The 21722-nt window shown below is 40.0% G+C and overlaps 1 protein-coding gene across 1 annotated transcript; it reads left to right on the plus strand.

Annotated features, from left to right (window-relative positions):
- Positions 1-8086: 8086 nt before the first annotated feature.
- Positions 8087-21193, plus strand: LOC118115214 (protein shortage in chiasmata 1 ortholog). Its single transcript, XM_047341341.1, has 28 exons — positions 8087-8161; positions 8533-8608; positions 9053-9179; positions 9468-9558; positions 9692-9876; positions 9957-10119; positions 10231-10336; positions 10543-10684; positions 10770-10868; positions 11017-11146; positions 11386-11480; positions 11792-12037; positions 12471-12998; positions 13556-13783; positions 13983-14177; positions 14286-14378; positions 14955-15136; positions 15436-15508; positions 15660-15729; positions 16447-16622; positions 16714-16819; positions 17153-17264; positions 17794-17915; positions 18001-18088; positions 18301-18432; positions 19033-19182; positions 19529-20270; positions 20734-21193. The coding sequence occupies exons 1-28, from the start codon at positions 8115-8117 to the stop codon at positions 20817-20819; spliced, it is 4590 nt and encodes a 1529-aa protein (XP_047197297.1). The 5' UTR covers positions 8087-8114; the 3' UTR covers positions 20820-21193.
- Positions 21194-21722: the final 529 nt, after the last annotated feature.

The following is a 21722-nucleotide window of genomic DNA, read 5'->3' on the forward strand; positions in this document are numbered from 1 at the left end:
TTAAGTGTCATTTCAGAAATCAGGTTTTAACACAGACAGAAACTTTGACTGATACTCGTGGAACAAACTGGAAGGAGGAACAAAGAAAACACGATTTTCCCTGAGAGGGCAGAAACTACAAAACTCACAGTATTAAGTGACGAGTTCACGAGTTTCTTGTGTTTCAATGTCTTTCTCTGTGCACGTTAGAGGCCGGACCAGAGGGGTGGCTCTCTATATTGCATACAGTGGAAGTTCTTTCTCTCCCCCTACTGGATTTGTTCCATCTCGTCTACCAGAGGTGTCGGTGCATCTTCCTCTTATTCTTCCTCTTCGTTGGTTCTTCTGACACAACTCAATATGTTTAAAAGCACATTTTAGATTTAGAGACGTGTGTAAACAGTGAACAACAAGATGACCAATCAGGGTTAAGAACATAATTCTACAGAGCTAAGAATAAAGGCCATTGTTTTGTCATTCCAAGTCTCTGTAATACAAGACCAGGTCAGAAGTCGTGACAACACAATTAGAGCAGAGATAAACGTCGAAAGTTAAAAACTGTGTCAGAGGTTTAAGTTCTCGACCTGAGATTTGGGTCAAATGTTTTTTAGATAAATTGATGGTATCTAAAGTGCAGCTCTGTCATTTGGGGATTCCAGTCACTTTTTTTGTAACTGACCACTGGAGCGTTTTGTCAGAGTGAGAAGTTTCACAGAGGGGTGTGTGTGTGTCAGATCACAATAAACACAAGACCTTAAAGACTTCAAAACAATCCTGCTGTGAGAGGTGCAAACAGCTTACATAAACATATTACACAACATGTAATATAGATATTAAAGACATTATAGAATAACCAACTAAATGAATAATAACTGATACACACAGCAATGAAATATGAAAAAATACGACAGACACAAGAAGTCCACGAAATGTAAAATGAAAGTAGTTTGGCTGCTTGAGCAAGTTTTTTTTAATAATATATATATTTATATTTTTTGTGAGAGAGAAATATGTATGATTGCACTGACTCTATATCTGAGATCCTCTTCATCTGATAGACAACCGATAAGAGGCTTGGTCTAAATCTCAAGATGCAAATAATATACACGTGTGGAGTAAATCCATTCAATGATTGTACTGGTACAGATATAAATACCTATATATAAAAATATGTTTAACTTTGATCATAGAGGAATAAGTGGCAGAAAAAACATTAACTTTGATCATAGAGGAATAAGTGGCAGAAAAACCATCATGTGAAATGAGGAAACTGTAAACTACTAACTTTGTTAACAATACCAACTGATTTTTACTTCTTTGTGCAAACTACAGTAGTAAACAACTTCATTTTTCACCATGTAAAGTCCCAAGAAACGTGGTAGATGAAACCTGCTAAATAAAATGTTCAATAACTCGAAAATGAGGTGGGAAAGTAACAAGGAAACAATAATCATTTGTATATATGTGTTTATTACATGTGAGCTTCTCTGTATTTATCCCCCCTTTCATTAGGGCTCATTAGGTGAAGTCCTCACTCTCATGTGAAAGCTTCCATGATGATGCAGTAAAAAACACACATTCCCAGACTCAGGCGTCACAGATCACATGTCAGGTTTAAACTGCCTTAACTGTAACATACGTGAGTGTCAGTGCATCACAACAGAATAAGTGACGTATCTGTGTGGAGACTTTCCAGTGAAACAGGCTTATGGGGGTAACAATGCAACGGTCTGTGATGTCACTGAGATGTCAGTCCATCACCAAAGTGACCAAAGTGATAAAGATTACTTTAGGTTCACACACACACACACACACACACACACACACACACACACACACACACACACACACACACACACACACACACACACACACACACACACGCTGTCCTGTCAAATGTGTTTTAATCGTTGTATAAGCCTGGACAGCAGTTATCACCTTGATGAGATACTAGTAAAACTCAAATAGGGATCTTTCTCACTAACTTTTAAAAGTCTGTCCCATGACACAGACTCTTGAAGGATTTACAAGCACACACAGTGTAGACAGCAGCCGGACTGTGACACAACACAACTCTCACCACTTGTTGTGTGATTTAGTCATGTAAAACTATACTGTCTGTTCCCAAAATATTATCCCATGTGTAGGATTTGATAACCTGGAGAGGAGCAGATTGACTTGCATACGTTATCTGCACAGATTCACTGAGACAATATAAAAATAGTGACTGGTACCTACCTCCCTGTGATGAAATGCAGAAACACAATACTGACCTGTCGATAGCTGAAAGATGAACCGTCATGAGAAGTCTTTATTACAAAGGAACACATTTTTTCTCTGCTCTTTTTTGTTTTTGTCTCTTATTGTCTGTCTTGCTTGATTGAGTTTATAAATAAGATAAAAATGTTCACCTCCACACTGCCTCCCTCTGGCTGAACTTTGAAATAGAAATGACACAAACGATCTGATGTTGAACTCATTGCACTGTGAATGTCATTAATGGCCAAATGCTTATATTTGCCATGAACCTTTCGATAATGAAATCTACAAAGATCTACAAAGAAAAACCCAAAGAAATCTCACACTCAGTGAAAACCTGCCAATTAAGAAAGCTTCTTCATCAATTTGACATTATTGAAGTCTGCTACTCGTCAGTGGTGATGGAACTTCACAAAGCATTGAACTACAGTCAGGTTCATCACTTTTTTGCGTCCCCTGGAAACATTTCCTTTGCCGTTTTTTTCTATTTACATGTGTTTTATTATGTGTGTGTGTGTGTGTGTGTGTGAGAGAGAGAGAGAGAGAGAGAGAGAGAGAGAGAGAGAGAGAGAGAGAGAGAGAGGTATTGTCCAATTAACTAAAAGCAACAACACCCCCCCATGACTCCCATGTTAAAAAGCCCGACTTTAGAGCAGAATTAAACCTGGCTAACCCCCGTCACCGAACAGGACCTGAGTCTGTGGAGAGGTTTCACTCACATATCGGATGAATAATACGGTTTAATGTTCGGCTTGTTCTCCTGACGGAGAAGTTAAAGACGTCTGCGCTCCCGTTTCTGTGGTAAGTAAAGTATAGTATGTTATTTATGTGTTAGTAGTGATGAGCAGGTATCGGTGTCTCTGTACCTGCCTTGTTAGTTTAGCTCCGCTAGCCTGCAGGCAAGATACCAGCAGTAATGGCGATGCTAACGGGACCGTACGGGAGTTATTGAACCGACATGAACCGACATGAACCGGTCCACACAGCAGAGAGAAGCGTTATGAATCTTTTAAACTGAGACAGGCGACTGTGTGTGTTTGGAGAATAAGCTCCACCATGTAAGATATCTAATGTTATGTAAAGTTGTTTCACTCGCCAACCCATTTGACTTGACTACGTCACACAGATTATTATTCTGCAGAAACAGATTTACTGTGATCAACTGAAACGTGAGTATTTAAAGTCACATCTGCATTTTAAGAGCAGCTGTTTAAAGTAGCATTACGTCTCCTAAAGCTCTTTATTCAGAGTATTGGTGTTGATGTGTTGTAACGTGTTAGTGAAAACTAAACTTGTCGGCTACATTCAGTTTTTACATCGTTAATCTTAGGCAGACTTTACTGAATTATTGTGTTAAATAAGTGGACATGCAGAATAATGTATTTTTTTGTCACATAAATAAATTATAGGAAGTGTAACTCTACTAGAATACAGTCACATAGAGAACCTGAGGCTGATGTCCACCACCTATTTCCTAAGCTGAAATGATTATGATCTGATGAACTTTGAAGTAATAAACTTTTATTTTTACCATGTAAAAGTCTGTGAAGGAGTTAACCTGGCACATGTATGACTTTACATATCTGTGTATTTGTGTTGAATGTTCCTCTAGGTGACTCAGACAGCCTGCACCTGTGGATGTCCAACATGAGACACAACTGGAATCCAACCAGACTGAACACTGAGAGTCATCACTTCAACACTGACTCCAGGTACAGACCTGTTTTCATAACTTACAAACAATCAAAGCAAAGTATTGCACATAATACATAATGTATTAAATTATATATGCAATACTATTAATGTGGAAGAACTCCATACTGTACATTCATTGTCTTGGTAGTGCACTGTTTAATCCAAAACCATATTCAAATACATAGTTGAATATCCACAGAAAATAAGGATACAAACTTTGTTCATAAGTAACACTTCCTCTACAATAATGCCATACTTTTATGTTTCCTGTCATTTTATTAGGGACGGACGAGCCTGAAGGACACAGCTGTGCTGACCGTGTTCTGTCTCTTATGGCAAAGAAGAAAAATAAAACACTGGGTTTTTATCTAAAGTGTATCAAATCAGAAAGTAAAAGATAAACATTGTTCTGATAAGTGTTCATTTTTTTAACCAACCATAATGAATGTAGAAATTAACTCTATTATCCATGACACTTAGCAATGACTCTAAACAGTTGCAGGCCATCTTTAGCTAAGGGAGGAAAACATGAAGTGTTGTGCAGATGAAGCTGGTGCAGGTCGTCCTCATGTTGACCAGCCTGAAGCTGCCGATCTCCACCATGTTGCTGCTGCCACAGTGGAGGCTGAGGACATCAGGTGCTGCTGTGCTTCATCTAATGAAAAGAACAAACTCACTATAAAAGGATGTTTTATGTTGTGTATGTTCCAGCAAAGACTGGTTTCTTACAGTTTATTCTGTGTTCAGCAGGTGGAAGCACCACAGATTTCAGACAGAACCGATGTACTGGGCTCTGGGTTTGTACCCTCATGGTTAAATGCACATATTGTAAGTCACTTTGGATAAAGCATCAGCTAAATGAAATGTAATGTACTGAAAGAAATAAAACATTGTACAAATAGATAAAATGTCTTTCTACCTCATCTGTAATATTCAAGGTGATAATCTCCCACAGAGCTGTTGATAACAGTCCACATCAAGTCTCTCCACTTCTCTCAGTGTGAAAACATAATTATACAATAAATATGAGAACCAACAGTGGTGTGTGGAGATTATAATCTTATCTAAACTGTCTAATTCACTGTAAATTCCATAACAGGCTAAATAAACAAGGTGGCAATAGTAATGGTGGTTATACCAGCCTGTATCAGAACATTTGTGAAACATAGTTACTATCACATGCAACTTACACATGTAGCGTATTGATATTAACTTATTAACTTATTAAAATTAAAATCAAGTCACAACCAAACACACGACTCTGTAGTAGTGTAGTTAATTTGCTTCAATCTGTTCATTACACGTGTTAAATAAACGGTAACTTTTATAACAATTACATATTAAAAACCACTTGAGGCATGTAAGCATATGATTATGATAATAGATAAAGCAATAGGTTTTGTTGTTGTGTAGTTTCAAGGTTACTTACCTCTAGTGAGTTCGTTGTAAAGATCGCGACCATCCTGAAGCAACAACACCGCAGCGCTAGCCGGTTAGCAGCCGCGGGTAGCATGTAGCCTAGCTCCTTAGCCTGAGCTAACCAGGTAACGTTGAGCTCTGCGGGCGTGGCTCAGCTGTCAGTCTTCACTCGCGCTCCTCCTCTTTGCCCATTTATTGGTTAGCCAGGAACTAGGAGGAGTCAGCACCGGCAAGATGGCGCCGGGTGAACGCCTACTACTAGTCTCATTTTCACTCTTCAGAAACCAACGGGTGACGTCACGGACCCTAGTCCATCTATACAGTCTATGGTCTTCCTCTGTGATTAAAGGAATCCTCATTTGATAGGAATCCTCCTTTGATCAACTTCAGTCATACTAGTGTAGAATGACACAGATCATAGGAAATTAGCTCACCTATTTAAGAGAAACATTTGTCAGTGGAACCAGACACGACGACCGTGAGCCAACGTCAGACACACGAGAAACTTCTCTCCAGTGACTTTCGACCATCACAAGACAAGAGAATACTCTACAAAAACCTTTGTACACAGCTACAGAAGTACTCGACAGGAACCTTCTTGCTACACTGCAGCACCTGTTAATCGACATGGAGAGGATCAACAGCTCAGGAGATGAGCCACACAAGTGCAACTTGAGCAAAATGCTCTGCCGAGAACTCAAGGACTCGCATAGGGAGATCCAGGAGCTGGTGGCTGAAAACGCCCGTCTGAAGGAGCTGGAGGCTGAAAGCGCCCATCTGGAGGAGCTAGAGGCTGAAAACGCCTGGCTGAAGGAGCTGGAGGTAGTAAACGGCCGACTGGAGGCTGAAAATGCCTTGCTGAAGGCTGAAAACGCCCGTCTGAAGGAGCTGGAGGCTGAAAGCGCCTGGCTGAAGGAGCTGGAGGTAATAAACGGCCGACTGGAGGCTGAAAATGACTTGCTGAAGCAGCTGGAGGCTGAAAGCGCCCGTCTGAAGGAGCTGGAGGCTGAAAGCGCCTGGCTGAAGGAGCTGGAGGTAGTAAACGGCCGACTGGAGGCTGAAAATGCCTTGCTGAAGGCTGAAAACGCCCGGGTGAAAGACCTGGAGGCTGAAAACCAACGGCTGGAGAAGCTGAGGGCTGAAAACGCTGCTCTCAAAAAGCAGATCACCATGACAAATATTTCCAGGGGAGAAGAGAGGAAGAAGATGGGCGAGAAGTTGGAGTCTTCTGCCTCACTTCTGTCGAAGTCCAAAGGCGACATGACCAGCTTGATTCAGCTCGTGGAGTCTGAAAAAGCCAAAGAGAAGGAGCTGGAGAAGGAGCTCAGGAACATGCACATGAGGTTTAAAGTAAAAGAGGTCGAGGTCGTCTCCCTGAATGCAGACCTGAAGCTCCAGGAGGACAAGCTGCAGCAATACATCCTCAAAAATGAGGGCAGGTCCGAGGAAATAGAGGAGCTGCAAAAAAAAAATAGAGCCTTAGATGAAAGGTGGTCCACCGAGCACAAGGAGTCCCTAGAAAAGGAAACCAAGCTGGAGGACGACATAAAACTCCTGATCCAGCAGAACATTGTGCTTCAGGTACGTTACACCAACTCATTCTAATTGAATAATATTGGATTGTTGATTTGTTTCCGATTCAGACTTTGAAAAAGAAAAGAGTGAAACTTATGTTGTCTCTGTCTTTTCAGGAACAGGCCTTGAGGACCGACAGCTACAAGGAGAGGGTCAAGAAGGAGAAAGAGGAGAAGAAAGAAAGGAAGAAGAGCGAGAAGGAGGAGGAGATGAAAAAGGAAGAAAGGAAGAAGGAGGAGGAGATGAAAAAGAAAGAAAGGAAGAAGGAGGAGGAGATGAAAAAGAAAGAAAGGAAGAAGGAGGAGGAGATGAAAAAGAAAGAAAGGAAGAAGAGAGAGAAGGAGGAGAATGAGGAGAATGAGGGGACGACGAGGAGGAGGTTCCCCTGTTTTCTCTTCAACTTCAAACCCTCCTAATCTCCTCTCCCATCCTTTCTCTGCCTCTGCCCTGTCAATCATCCCCTCATCCCAGCTCCCCACTACCTTACACCTTAACCCCTCCCCTCCTCACCCTCCATCTACCTGTATGTGTTAGAAAATAAAAAAGAACGATCTATCAATAACAGTGACCTTTCCTCTGTCTAGTGATTCCAGAAAGCTCTGTCAGTATGTGACTTGTATATCTCAATAACTGTTCTTCTTATCAGCTACACACATGTTTATTCAAAGGCCGATTGAAGAGCAGTGTTTGTGACTGTTGTGATTTCTTTTTTAATAAACTTTGAATAAACAGACAACCAGCGCTGTGGCTGATGTTTGGTCCACAATCAAAATGATGAAAACCAAACATTTATATGTAAAAAAAACTAAATATCTATTTATATTTTATTCCTTTGTATTTTAGCTGGAAAACACACATTCTCCGCAGCACTATCCTTTTATTAGATTTAATTATATTATTTTGAAAGACACTGACAGACTATGTATCTACTTAACTAAGGTATGTTTACTTAGTTTTTCTGCTTATTATTCTGCATCAAAATATACATCACGTAATGTACATCACGTAATAACTCCGCTGCAGCGATCACATGGTTTTGTTGACACCCCATCGACACCGGTGTCGGCTATCCTCACAACAAACTCTCTTTACGTCTTCATCCTACGGTCCATCCTCAATAGACGATCTTTGACATGAACCCACTCTTTTAGAAGAAGCGGGTTCATCCTCAATAGACGATCTTTGACATGAACCCACTCTGTTCAAAAAGCGCGTCAGAGCATCGCATCATCATGTAAGTTTAATGTGACTTTATATTTTATTTATACAACTAACGCGGTCCAATTATTCAATATCTACATGTTGTGATGTTGAAGTTGTAGTTAAATTACATTTTTTCGACTTTAGAGAAAAAGTAAGCAAACAAGCGGCATAGCATACTGAGAGGAGAGCTAGCTAGCTAACCAAGCTAACAGAAAAAAGCTTGTAATATTCATTTTGTGTATTTAAACACACGTATTCTATGAACTAAGTTAAATATACATGTTAATCGTGACAATAGACGTTAAAGTAACATGTCTGGTCAAAGCTGTGGTTCAGATAGCGATAAGAAAACAGGAAATTATAAATTAATGTTCACTAAAATATGCTAATTTCATGCTACAGGTGTGAACATGGCGGCTGTTTACCTCCTCACATCTTCTCCGCTGTCAGATATAAAGCTGTGGACTATGTGTTTGAGGTGAGTTTCTTAATTTTACCTCTGGAATATCTGTTTAATTAATAGTATGAGGTTATTTTAATGTTAAAGCTGTACTGGACTAAGGTGATAAACGTCTTGCACCACTTATAATTGAGAAATCTGTGAAAAATATTAATTATTAATGATGTTATATCAATCCAGTCAACAAATAGACCAACTGGATCGTCTGTGTTTCCATTCATTTGCATTTCTGTGTTTATTTCCAAATACAACTTTGCATTAACCTCATACTGTTCTGTCCAGACTCAGTTTGATTTTAACCTTTGGTGTTACTTAAATTAATGTGTGTTTACTTTTGCCTCTTAAACAAATTTTAACCTTTGTTTACATTAAATTATTCCGGTGTTTGTGCATGATGTATTGTAAGACTTCTCTGGGTGTTAACAAAGGCGCCATGAAGTATTATTATTATTATTACTTCAGACGACCACCAGTTTGAAAGTCATGATGAACTTGCTGGCACTGCCGGCGCCTTACCTGACCGACACCCACCTGTACCCTCACAGTGGCAAACTGCCTGAAGTCACCTACAGGACACCGTGGATCAGAGGTGATAGAGTGACTCCACTAATGTTTTATATTGTTGGGGTTGTTGTAGCAGAATCAAGTTTCAAGTTTTATTTGTCATATGCAAGTTAACACAGGGTCGACAGGACAATGAAAGGAGTCGGACGAGGAGAAACCGGTCAGATCAGCAGTGAACAGTCACTGCTCCCTGACTTTAAAGATTACAGATTACACACAGAAATAACTTGAGGCCTACTTGCTGCATTTAATTAATTTATGTTAAGAGTGACTGTCAACAATAGGGTTTGTTTTTATGTTGTGTTCCTGACAGGAAAGGTGATCTCCACCTGCAAACTCTTTGTCAGTGGTTCCGTGCTTGACGACCTGGGAGGAACAAAACAACCTATGAATTTTACAGAGAGGTGATGTAACTCCCTCACTCTGCAACATTTTCCCCCTCCTGCATTTTATTATATCACCATTTAAATATTACTTTAATTTTTTGAATGTCATAGGTGGATGATTTTGATTTTAAATGTTTTTGTCACGTTCCAGATTTAATGTGACTCTAAATGAGGTGAACAGGGATGTGGAGAAGATACCCTGCTCTAATCCTGACTCACTTGAAGCTGAGGATGAGGCTGTTTGCAATTTAAAAGAGTCACAGGTCAATGGTTCATGTCACGAAATGTTTTTCAAGTTGACAACTGACCAAATGAAATCTGGAAATCAGAACAAAGGTAACTTAACAGTTGTAAGAATGACTGTTTTGACTCTGATCATTCTTTCTCACTAAAAAACATGTTTACATCTGCCAAAGATCTCCTCCTGCCTGAAGAGCTCATTGTTGTTGATTACCTGCAACAATTTAAGAGTGAATTACCCACATTGAAAACCAAACTGTCCAGACTGAGGACGCTTCCCGTGGCCGACCCTCTGCTGAGCTCAGCGGGAGACACCATCTCTGAGGACTCAATATTCAGGTGAAAACATGTATAGTTCAGAGTTGTTGTTCCATTTGGAAACCTAGACCTGTCTCATTCATGTTTTGGTTTGTATTAGCTGTAAAATGTATTGGATTACAACCTTTCCAGGAGATGTGCGTCTTATGAAAAACCTCCTGGTTCGTGTGCCAGTGACGCTCACATGTGTGCAAACATACATGAGGACTTTGCCAAAGAATTGCTCATGAAGGAAGAGGTAATTTAAATGAAGAGGATAAATGCTAAATTATTTTGTTTTGGCAATAAAAATAATATAAGCTCTCTGGAATTTCCTGGTTTTCTTAACAAATTCTTCAATATTTCTAAACACATTTACACATAAATGGAGATAATTCCAGGGCTCACTTTTACTTGCCACTGTTTGCATGAAACAACTTAATTTCTACAGTTTTTCCTCCACAGTCTCTGCTCTTACCGGTTGTTGTGGACACTTTTAAAATGACCACAGAAAACTGCGACTCCTTTTCAAGCATTTGTGGTCTTTTAGATGTTGCTCCTGAACTATTGGATGAGCAGCTTCCAGTCCTGGATATGCTTCATCAAGGTGAAGACGAGATAAGAAGGTTTTAGATTAAATAAAAATACAAAGCATTATAATAAAATAAACGTTCCTTCATTTTCCCTTTCAGATGCAACAGTGTCAGTGGATAAATTCCAGTGCGACTCACCAGAGGAGCCTAAACAAGAAGGCAAGATGAATGGAGGCCTGATAGACTCAAATCTCATAGGTACAAGTTACAGAGAACATACACAATAAGTGTAAACTGTTAGATGTACTATGTGTGTGTCTGTGTTACTCACTACTTAGTGTTTTAGAAGTCACAACATGCTTGTTTGTAATTGTTGTTTCCTTGCTTCCATTTAATGTTTCTATAGAACGTATGATGCTTCCAACTGAATTGGAGCTGGACGTGTCTCTGACACTGACTCCGAAGACCAGTCACACTCGTCTGTGTCTGTCCACTTCTGAACTCGAGAAGGAAGAGTTGTCACCGCTCTGCAGACGGTGAGTGACGATACCAGATCAAGCTGTGGTTAAACTGCTAATACAGCAGTTACCATCATGTTGTTACATTTATAAAAAACTGAAGTGATATCACGGTAATATCCGACAACATAATGATAATAGATTCATAAAGAGCTGAAATGAAAACACAATTCAAAGATATGGGTAAAAATAGATAATGTAAAAAAGAATACTGATAGTGCACAGTGTTGTAAACTGTTCTGATGATTGTTGTGTAGGTCTTTAGTGTCAGTGAAAGCTCACACAGAGATGGAGAAGGCTCTTTGGAAAGCAGAGAAGCATCCAACCTTTGTGGTGGGATTTCTGTTGGCAGGTAATTACAAGGTCTAGTGTTTGAGCATTTACCAGATAGGATAAAGGGTAAGACAAATGATGATTGATAATGGACTAAAGGACTAAAAAGTTAGGATATCTCAGATTTTGCCCCCAGTGTGATGTTGTGCCACTTTAAGAGGTAGACAGTTATTAAATATAATAAAATCAACTACACATTTGCATCTTTTTCAGGATAATCCTATTTAGTTTACTCAACTCTCTTACTTGTATTACTTGTATTTATCAGACCTACACTGTAAATAAATCGACAGTGTTTGTAGAAATCTAATCCGTTGTGGTTTATTACAGAGCCTGAAACACCTGAAGCAGCTGTGGACTTCCAGCCGCTGTCTGAGGCTGTAAAAGTCCTTAAATTAGAGAAGCAAAGCTTTATCACTGCTGCTGCTGAACTGAAGTCACAGATGAGCACAGGAACCTCACAGGTGTATTTGTGCAGCAACCGTGAGGTCACTGAGAGCATGAGGTCTGAGCTTCCCTCCACCAGAGAGGAAAAGATGAAAGACTTTAAAAAGCTGTCACCCGACCATGAGCTGTGTGAGTAGAGTCGTTTTTGTCATTGAATCTGTTTTATTTGGCAGTGAATGTGTTAGTTGTCAAGAATTTGTGCAGTTAATTAGAGGGTGAAGAGTCTTTTAATGAAAAAAATAATCATTTAGTTAAATGTCCCGCTTGTTTTGTCATTTTAATTAAGGATAGTAAATTGAATATATTTGCATTTTGGACTGATGTTGAGACAAAAGAAGACGACTGTAGTGAAATGTGATGGACATTTTAATAATTAGTGACTTATTCTAAGCATCTATACTAAGCATATTAATAAATATTGAAAATAATTGTTAGTACTGTTTATGTTGTGAATCGCTTCAAACTATTTATTTTTTCTTTTAGAGCATTAAAATGTGAGATTATTGCAGCAGATGATTTATTTACACATCTATGTCCTTTTCCTAATCTCCACTGGTTTCAGTCACAGTTGGATCCTTCCTGACGAGTCCTGCAAACAAAACTCAGTTACCTCACATGAAGAAACAGGAAACTTCTCTCCATACTGAAGCTGACACAGATGATTCTCCTCTGCAACAACAAAACCATGCTGACGCGTCTCAGAACAAACTCCTTATGCTCAATGTCAACATGAACAACAAGGAAGTAAAACCTGCAACACTAACACTTTCAAAACCGGCTGCTGCCTCCAACACCAAGGAGGAAATTTCCAACGTCAGGTTCTTTGAAGTCGCTGCCCTGTCTTCTGCTCTTCAGAACAACAGAGACACATATGACTGTAAGACTGAGCAGAGTGTCCACACTCCTGAGCAGACTGTGTCCTCACCACCGATTATCAGAGACAACCACAGACATCAGCAGGTTACCAGTCGTCCTCCAGAGAAGGAACTTGACCCACTCTCCACCTTCATGGCACTCAGATCCCAGCAGGTGGCGCCAGTTACTGCAGCGCCAGTTACTGCAGCGCCTCAGAGCTCAGCCAGTTCTCCAGGTACTTGCTGCTGCTGCTGCTGCTGTTGTGGAAATGTGTTAATGTGGTTATGACTGAAAAGATAATGCTTTTATCAGCTGTTCTTATAACGATTGGAGATGATTTTCATCACACCTTTTATAGTCCTGCAACCTTAGTTTGGATTTTGGCCTTTTTGGCATCTAGAGAAAAACTGGTTCTTCAGCTTGATCCAGTTTTCTTCCTCAGAATTTTGCTTTTCATTCATTCAGATTTTTTGGGCAAAATAGCAAATATATATATGAAACAGGATTAGATTTTTTTGTGTAAAGCTATAGTGCCACTTCTTAGTCATATCAGAAATGTTGCCTCCATATCTGGAAAACTAAATGTTTTGTTTTAACATGGGTTCAGGGGACTTGCTGTTTGCTGATAGAAAATGGATAAACTGAGAAAATAATCTGTAGATGAAATGGTACCAATATTTAAACATTTTTGTGGTTCAGGTAAAAGATACTTTGATAATGAACTTACTCTACCCGTGGTGTAACGTCATACTCGTTACTGACTGTGATCTTGTCGCGTCCCCTTTTTCTCAGCACCAGAGGTGGAGCGGGTAACTCCACCGTCTGAGCCGCATACTCCTCCACAGCAGATACAAAGATCAGACAGGAGGCCAATGTATATGAGCGGTTCTGTGTCAGGAAATGTTACCAGAGAGCAGGAAGCTGCTGGCCAATGGAAAGGTCAAGTCATCAGTCATCCTGTCAGCCAGTCCGACCCTCAGGAGGGACAGGAGAGCAGAGGGATACAGGTTCAAGCTACAGGTACAAGACCTTTACAATAACCAGAGTTAAAATATACTATAAACAAGTAGACTGTTTATTTTTTATTTCCATTTTAAAACTTTTACTCAACTAACTTTCACACAATTACTGTAGTACATTATCAGTGTTGTAGACACAGTTAAGGTGTTTCAGAGGGCTTTGTTTTATTTTGAACCTCTGTCCTCCTGTTCCCTCGCAGACAGCCAGCAGCGGGCCTACTCTGAGCTGCTGACCATCGCTCAGCCCTGTTTGAACTCTGCCAGAGAGCTGGGGCTCAACTTCCTGGTGTGGGGAGACTTCAGCTGCCTGACCCCCGACCGAACACATTTCCTCCTCAAACAGCAGGAGAGGGTGCTCTGCAGAAAGCATGCACAGAGCACAGAGCTGATCAGAGGTGGGACATTTAATGTAATCAATATGTTTGTTATTAAAATATGTTGTTTGTTTTGGGTTTTAAACTGTACATCACCTCTCAAGCATGTTTCCACTGTGTTCTGTACAGATCAGGAGCTTCTCTTCAGCAAGGTGACTCTGATTCATGTGCTGGTGACGTTCAAGGAGCTGCTGCTGAAGTGCGACCTCAGTACTGGATTGGGTCAGTTTTTTGCTGGTATCATTCCTCTAGTCTAGTGTGACTTCAAAGCTCCTAAATACTTGGTTTAGAATCTTAATTCTATCTCTGCCATTAATTATTCACAAAGAGAAGAGTTTGACACTCAAAACTCAGCAAAATCTGCTTTAGCAGGACCGTTTTGAATTGGTTTAAGCACATTTCATTTAAATAATGCTCAACTCTTCTGGTCTTGAAAAGAAGTTGAGCCAAAATGCCTTACAAGGTGTTATGGTATTAGCAGCAGCAGCAAGGAAAGAATTATCCTCTCATTATGGGAAAATGTGAATTTCAGCAAAAATTTTAATGAACTAAAATTACTTTTTAATGGTTAATGCACTGATCCATTTTATTGTGTTTACCCAGGACCAGGTTGTGTAAAATAATATATTATATCGAGCTACAGAAAAAGTCATAAAGATAAAATAAATTGAGGTATGATGGATAATGGAAATGGAAATTGTTTTTTCAGTGATCAGGTCTTAAGAAGTCTTAAATTTGACTTGGTGAACAATATAAACCATAATGTGATATTTACAGCCTTCTCCTTATTTTCTACAGCGTACCTGACTCAGGCAGCTGAGACATGTTCGGAGCAGATTCTGCAGCAGCTGGTGAAGAGGATGCAGATCATCTTCTTCCTCAGTCACAAGAACCAGGAGCCCAACCTCAAAGTGCAGGAGCTGCAGCAGCTGCTGGCTGAATGGCTGCACAGCAGGAAAGGACACAACAACATGGACAAAGTCAGTGTTCAAGAGATACTGCTTCCTTTTTCATAGTAAATTGTACCAATAGTGTGATGTATTGCATTTTGGTTACTGAAATGTGTAAATGTTGATTTGTTAACTGTAGACTAAGTTAATCAAGAACACAAAGTCAGATAAATAGATAAAATGCATTTGACTTATATTGTTCCACAGTGACACACACTTTCCACCCAGCAAATCCAATCTTTAATTTACTTGTGTTTGTTACCATCACACATTAAGTTTCAGTTTTTATTTGTACAACCCTTGATATGACCCTGGTTTTCTGTCTGTAGATTCTTGTCATATTATCAGTCGACTCTGACGACAGCAGATCCACGATCATCAACAGCTTGAGCCAAGTGGCCGGTGAGCATCTCTCAACCTCCTTCAGCCGTTAAATAATATGAACTAAACCACTGGCATCAGCCGCTTTTGCTAAATTGTCTGTGACAGCAACATAAAAATATGATAATTGATATTGGACAGTTGAGCATGTTCATGTTTTTTATTCTCACAGGTGCAGCTGTAACGTCAGTTCGTCCTGAGGAGAACAAAACCAAACTGAATGGTGCCAGCGTGGTCAGCAGGTAATGAGGAACAGCAGCATGACGATCAATAATTGGTCAATTAATTTGATCAGTTAATAAGCAGCTGCAGTGAAAAATATAATAATAAGAAGAAGAACAAATGTAAAATCATAGAAACTAAAAGAATGGTTATCTGCCTCAAATACACATTCATATAAATAACAGTGTCAAATATTTGTTCTTCACCAACAACAGATAAACAAAGACTAGGATGAGGAACAATTTGCTAAATATATTAAATGACAAATAATAAATGGCTGAATAAGAATTTGGATGTTGGACATATACTTGGCCCCTCTGTGTAAAATCTGGCCCCCTTCATATCATAGATCCATCCCTGTTGATTTGACAAATGTTTATACCTGCTCTCGTACACACTCGCTGACCTGGATGCTTCACTTACTCTGATCTGCAGCTTTTGTGCTGGTTAGGTTCAGATTCCAGATTCTAAATGGTTGAAGGAACATAATTTAATTCCATATCCTGGCACTTCTTTAGGTGCTGATCTGTTCTTTTGTGGTAGTGATTGTTTATTTTATTTTATGAATATTATGTAAAACCAAAAATATGAGACTAGGCTGTGACTCTCATCTCATTATATAAAAGTAACACTGGAGTAACTGTTGCTTGTTTTCACAGTGTTGAAGGAAATATTTTCAAGCTGCTTAGCTGTGTTGAACAAAGTGTTGTTTTAACACTCCCATCCTGTTTGACCAGTGTGTGTGACAGTGTGTGTGTAGTGGTGTATGAGCAGCATATAGGCCCCGACTTCCCCTGGAACAGTTTCTGTCTGGTGGTGGAGTACGACCATCCAGGTCAGTCTCCATGGTCCACAGTCTGCAGAGAGAGGAGCATCAGTCACCTCTCTTTCAACACCAGCATCTCTGACTCTGGTCTGTTGCCACCAAATGCATATTAATCACCCATTAATCATGATTAATTAACTACTTAATTCTAAATGTTTGTTTTTGCTTGTTCTTAAAGAGAAGGGGAAAGACCCCTGGTGCCTGGAAGACAACGTTCCTTATGTGTTGTTGGTGACTGAGGAGTTTCTTAACTGTCCACTGCTGCTGCAGACACTTGAGTCAGAGTAAATTCTCCCGTTCATCCAGTCCAGTCTAATAACATCATATCCAGCTTAGTAAGAGTGGTTGTGTGGATTTCCAATTTAGACCTAAGACATCACCTTACTGGAAATGAGGGAGTCTGCACTGAAGTTCCATGAATCTCAATATCACTGGTCTTAAACCATTGAAGCTTTGAGGATCTGCCAAAATGTCCTCATATTCATGGTTTTGGGCAAAAATGTGTCCACACAACCACAGCAAGACATGTTGTGAATTAGATTATTAATTATATTAATTAGACAAACAGCATTTTGGTGAGATCTGTCTGTGTGTTTGTGTTGTGGTTTGATGTACAGGTTTAATATAACTGTGTTGGAGAGGAGTCACTGTCCGTCCTTGCAGATGCTCGGAGGGACTCATCACTATGCTGTGATCACAGTGGATGAAAGTACAGCCATTATCATTCAGGTACCAGGGGACAGAGAAACCTGCTGCTTCTCTCACATGACACTTATCTGTAACAATGCTGGATTAACGCTTGTGTTTTCATCGCCTGCTACTGAGCTTCTTGAGAATTCCATGGAGATGCTAAAAATAAAATATCCGTGTTCAGGCAGCAACAACTTACCGTAAACTCTCAGATCCATTTCCGATTCATCTGCACTCCACATGAAGTCGTTCACTTTACCATCGTCTCTAAACAATCTCAAGCTGTGAAATAAATCAAGAAGTGTTGAGTTTTGTTGACAGTAGCTTAAAAAACAAATGATTTGAATTAACTTGTGTCTGAAAACGTTTTATTTTTATTTTGTTCAGAATGATTTAGTACATTATACAAAATTTACTATGCAAATGTTTATTTTTCTTTTTTATTTACCTTGCCTGTGTTCATGCCGGGTCAGATTTGAATATCTGCTTTTATATTTAAAAACAACAAACAAACTTTAAGCTAAATTTTATTCCATTTCAGCAAATGTAGTTGTGTGCATGTGTGTAGGATCAGGATGAACTGGATCAGGAACAAGCCAGTGAGGGACTGGTGATGAGGCTGACTGCTCTCTGTCTTCAGTACAACTGCTGCTGGGTGATCCTGCACTGCCCAGACATCCAGGGAGGAGGGTCAGACTGCACACACGCACACACTCATGAATATTCATGTCATACAGAGACACTCCATTACTGCCTCTGTTCTGTGTGATGACAGATTTTCCAGCGAAGCCTTCAGCAACTTGCTGTTGGTTTATTCGTCTCTGGTGCTGTTTGGAACAAAGTCCAAGGATCTAGATGTCAAGGTAGAACAAGTTCAATTCAAACACGAGTTCTGCCTTTAACTGTTCAGGTTTTTCAGAGAGTCTCTGTTCTTGTCAGCAAAAACTTTCTGCAGGAGCCAGTTAACTTTTGATGTGTAGAGAAAAGAGCAGCAGCCTCTATTGGCCACATTGGTATTTACCTTACCTGTAGCTGTGTTGATGGGTGACAGTTAGTTTCTTACCCTGTGTTTCAGGTGCTGATAGTGTCTGAGGTTTGTGAAATTGCCAAGTGGATCAGTCAGATCTGCTTCCACAGCCTGATGTCCAGTGACAGGGATCCTCTCAGCTTCCTGAACAGAGACTGGTTGACTGTGATCCCTTCACAGGTGAGCACAGCATCACCAACACAAACCCTCACTGGGAAAACCATGGGAGAAAGTTTCTAGAAGCCGAACTACAGCTGTGTACATTTTTAGTTTTTATCTATGGTGGATTTCAGAGATTGTTTTTGGTGAAGAGGAGTTTGCTGAAATTTAGAGTAATTTTTTATTCAGATCTGAACTTTGAAAAATAAATATGAAGCGTTTTAAAGCCCGTTTTTCGATCAGTTGTAAAGCATCTGTTAAATCAAAGTCGTGCATTTATTTCATCCCATGTGGAAAACTGCAGCTCTTTATGTAAAAAGAATTACATCAAATCCATTTAGTTCCCATTTCTCCAAGAATACAGATTACAATTCTTAAGTTGAGACGTTCAACTAAAGGAATTTGTTTCTGTCCTGGCACCTGAACTGTGTCAGTAATTTTATTTCGTCTGCACATCTACTTCTGTATTTTCCTTTAAACATCGGCTGAAATTTTACCTTTTTCAACATGTTTTTGTGCCATGTATCTGGTTTAACTGATAAGTTGTACAGCTTTTCTTCTTGCCCCGAGTCTGAGTTTGCTGCTTTGTGTTGCTTTAATATTTTTTTCGTTTCTCGACAGGAGGAAAAGTGTCTGCTGCAGTTCCCATGTGTTAACCCTCTGGTGAGTCAGCTCATGCTGAGGAGAGCTCCGTCCTCACAGTGGCTCCTGGGGGCCTCTCTGTCTCAGCTGGGTGAGCTCCTCCCTGAGGTGCCACAGAAAGTCCTCAAGGTGATTCAGAAAACATCACCACATTTAAATATGCGGAAAATAAATTGTATGTTTAGTCTTTGATGCAGTTCTCTTATCGGTAGAGAATATTTTTTATCCTAGTATGTTTGAAATTTAATACATTTTAAAAAGTCTAAGTAATTAAAAATAATCAAACAACCTTACAACAGAAATTACATGTTTCAATCTACAGCTGATCTGTCACAGGCAGAACAAAGTCTGTCCATGAAGAGTTCTTTGTTGAGTTTCTCACTCTTTTAAAATTCCTTAATTATTTTTTTTTCAGGGCAAACTGAATATTTTCAGTGGCAGTTCATTTTCTTTTCTTTTCTCTTCTTGATTTTAGCTTTTCAGTGACACCACCTCCCTGTTCACACTGACCACAGACCCGAACCACCTTGAGTCTCAGGCAGTCGTCACTGAGACAAACCGACAACCCCCCACCCCCCCTCATCCAGAGGCGTTCTGCAGCCAAACCACCACCAGCTTCCTGTTTGGAGCTGAAAGTGCAGAGACCAGCTTCTGTGAACGAGACCCAGACCCGACGGTGCAGGATGAAAGCACCGATTTCACATTCGACCTGAGTTGTTCTTTCGGCGGCCCAGATGTTCACCTGCAGAGCAGCTGGACGGGCGGGGAGCTGCAGAGAGAGGAGTTGACGTTTTCTGGATTAAAAAGCAGAGCCGGAGCAGTGGGGAGAGTTGTGAGGAGAGTAAACGACCAGTGGACACTTGGGCCTCCACCGAACCAAAGCGGCTTCGCCAACTACCTCCACACTGCTGACGACAGTCCTCTCAAACTGGACTCCACATTCAGATACAGCCCCCAGCCACCACCTGACGTCAGCACTCAAATATCTGCATACTCCACAGTCTGCGTCGACTTCCAGCAGACTAACAACCTTCACATCACCTGCAGTCTGAGCCCTCCCACTGCAGGGGTCACAGCGTGGGGTCGAGCTGAAAGCAACGACGACTACGTCTCCAGCATCGGAGGGATGACAGCAACTTCACCTCAGTACGGCTCCAGATGCTGGATCGGACGAGAGAGGAAGAGGAGTGGAGAGGCTGCCGGTTTGGTTGGAACAGGTGAAGATTCAAGTGCAAGCAAAAGTTGGAAAAATATTTAGTTGATTTTCTTCAAAGTGATAATAAATAATTAAATAAAACCCCTACAGCAAAAATATATCATGTTGTACATGAATCATGTGACTTAAACTGAATCTCCTGCTCCTAAGAGATAAGTAATTAGGACTGATTACATTTTCGATGAGTAATCTGTACTAATTGATTTTCAGGTAACTTGTCAAAAACCGCTCTAAATATTTGCCAAACAGTGGTGGATGGAAACACACATTCATTTACAAATACTTATATATATATATATATATTTAATATCTAAGAAGAAAAGGCTGCACAAAGGTTAAAAATCAGGAGAAGAATCAACAGAGGAACCAGTAATAAGAAAAAGGCTCAGCGAGTGTTTGAGAATTTGTTTGTTTCTGAATTTTTTATTTTAACAGATTAAAATATTTCCTTGTGTGTTTTGCAGCGTTGACTCCACTGAAGAAGGGAAGGCTGAGCTACGAGAGGGTTCCCGGCAGGAGTGACGGTCAGACCAGGCTGAAGTTATTTTAAATATATATGATTTGATCCTAACGTTGTCCTTACAGTTCTGCTAAATTCAAGTTTTAATTCAGAGGAAATTTCACTTTTATTAGACAAGAGTTTTCAGTGCGAACTAGTTTTTTGCATAAAATATCTACATTTTAAAACCAGCACTGTTTTGTTCTTTTAAGCTGTGTCGGATGAAATGTGATGCATCAAAATGTTAAAATACTAATATACAAAACACTATACGTTTTTACATTTCACAGCACGAATGTAATTATTTGTGATTTTATAAATTAAAACTAAGAACAGTTTATTATTTATTTAATTATTTATAAGTGTCCTGCACCCTGTAACCTCTCCTGTTCATTTATAAACAGATAATAAATGGTAATATAACAGTTATGCTTTTAAAAAATGTCTTGATTTGCAGCGTTTTTGTTTAAAAATACCTTAAAACAACATTATGTGTTAAAAACCATTGTGTTTATATACCGAGTCTTCAGTCAAATAAGGGGGAGCAATTTGTTTTCACAAAACGAGATGAAAGATAAAGATTACAGCAGTGTGCACATTTTAGTTTTCCCTCCGTCCACACAGAGCATGCTCAGTAGTGGAAAACAAATTGTGATTTATGGTTGGAGGAGTCGGATCGGGGGTCTTTCCCAGCTGAACTGATAAAGTCTCTCATTTTAGCAGCTCCAATGGTGGTGCGGTTTTTTTCCCCGCTTTCATTTAGTGAAGCAATCCCCTTATCATCGTCTCTCAGCATGTGGAGAGAGTGCTTATCTTCACGAGCCAGCAGAGTGAAGCCAGCTCCCTCAGGAATGATCCCCAGACAAAGACGACCCCCGGGGACACTGACTACAAGCCTCCCTGCCTCTGGACGGCCAAACCCAGCACTGGCTGCCCACCATCAATAACCCGCCA

The sequence above is a fragment of the Hippoglossus stenolepis genome, chromosome 9, assembly GCF_022539355.2.
Source record: "Hippoglossus stenolepis isolate QCI-W04-F060 chromosome 9, HSTE1.2, whole genome shotgun sequence".
Taxonomy (NCBI): domain Eukaryota; kingdom Metazoa; phylum Chordata; class Actinopteri; order Pleuronectiformes; family Pleuronectidae; genus Hippoglossus; species Hippoglossus stenolepis.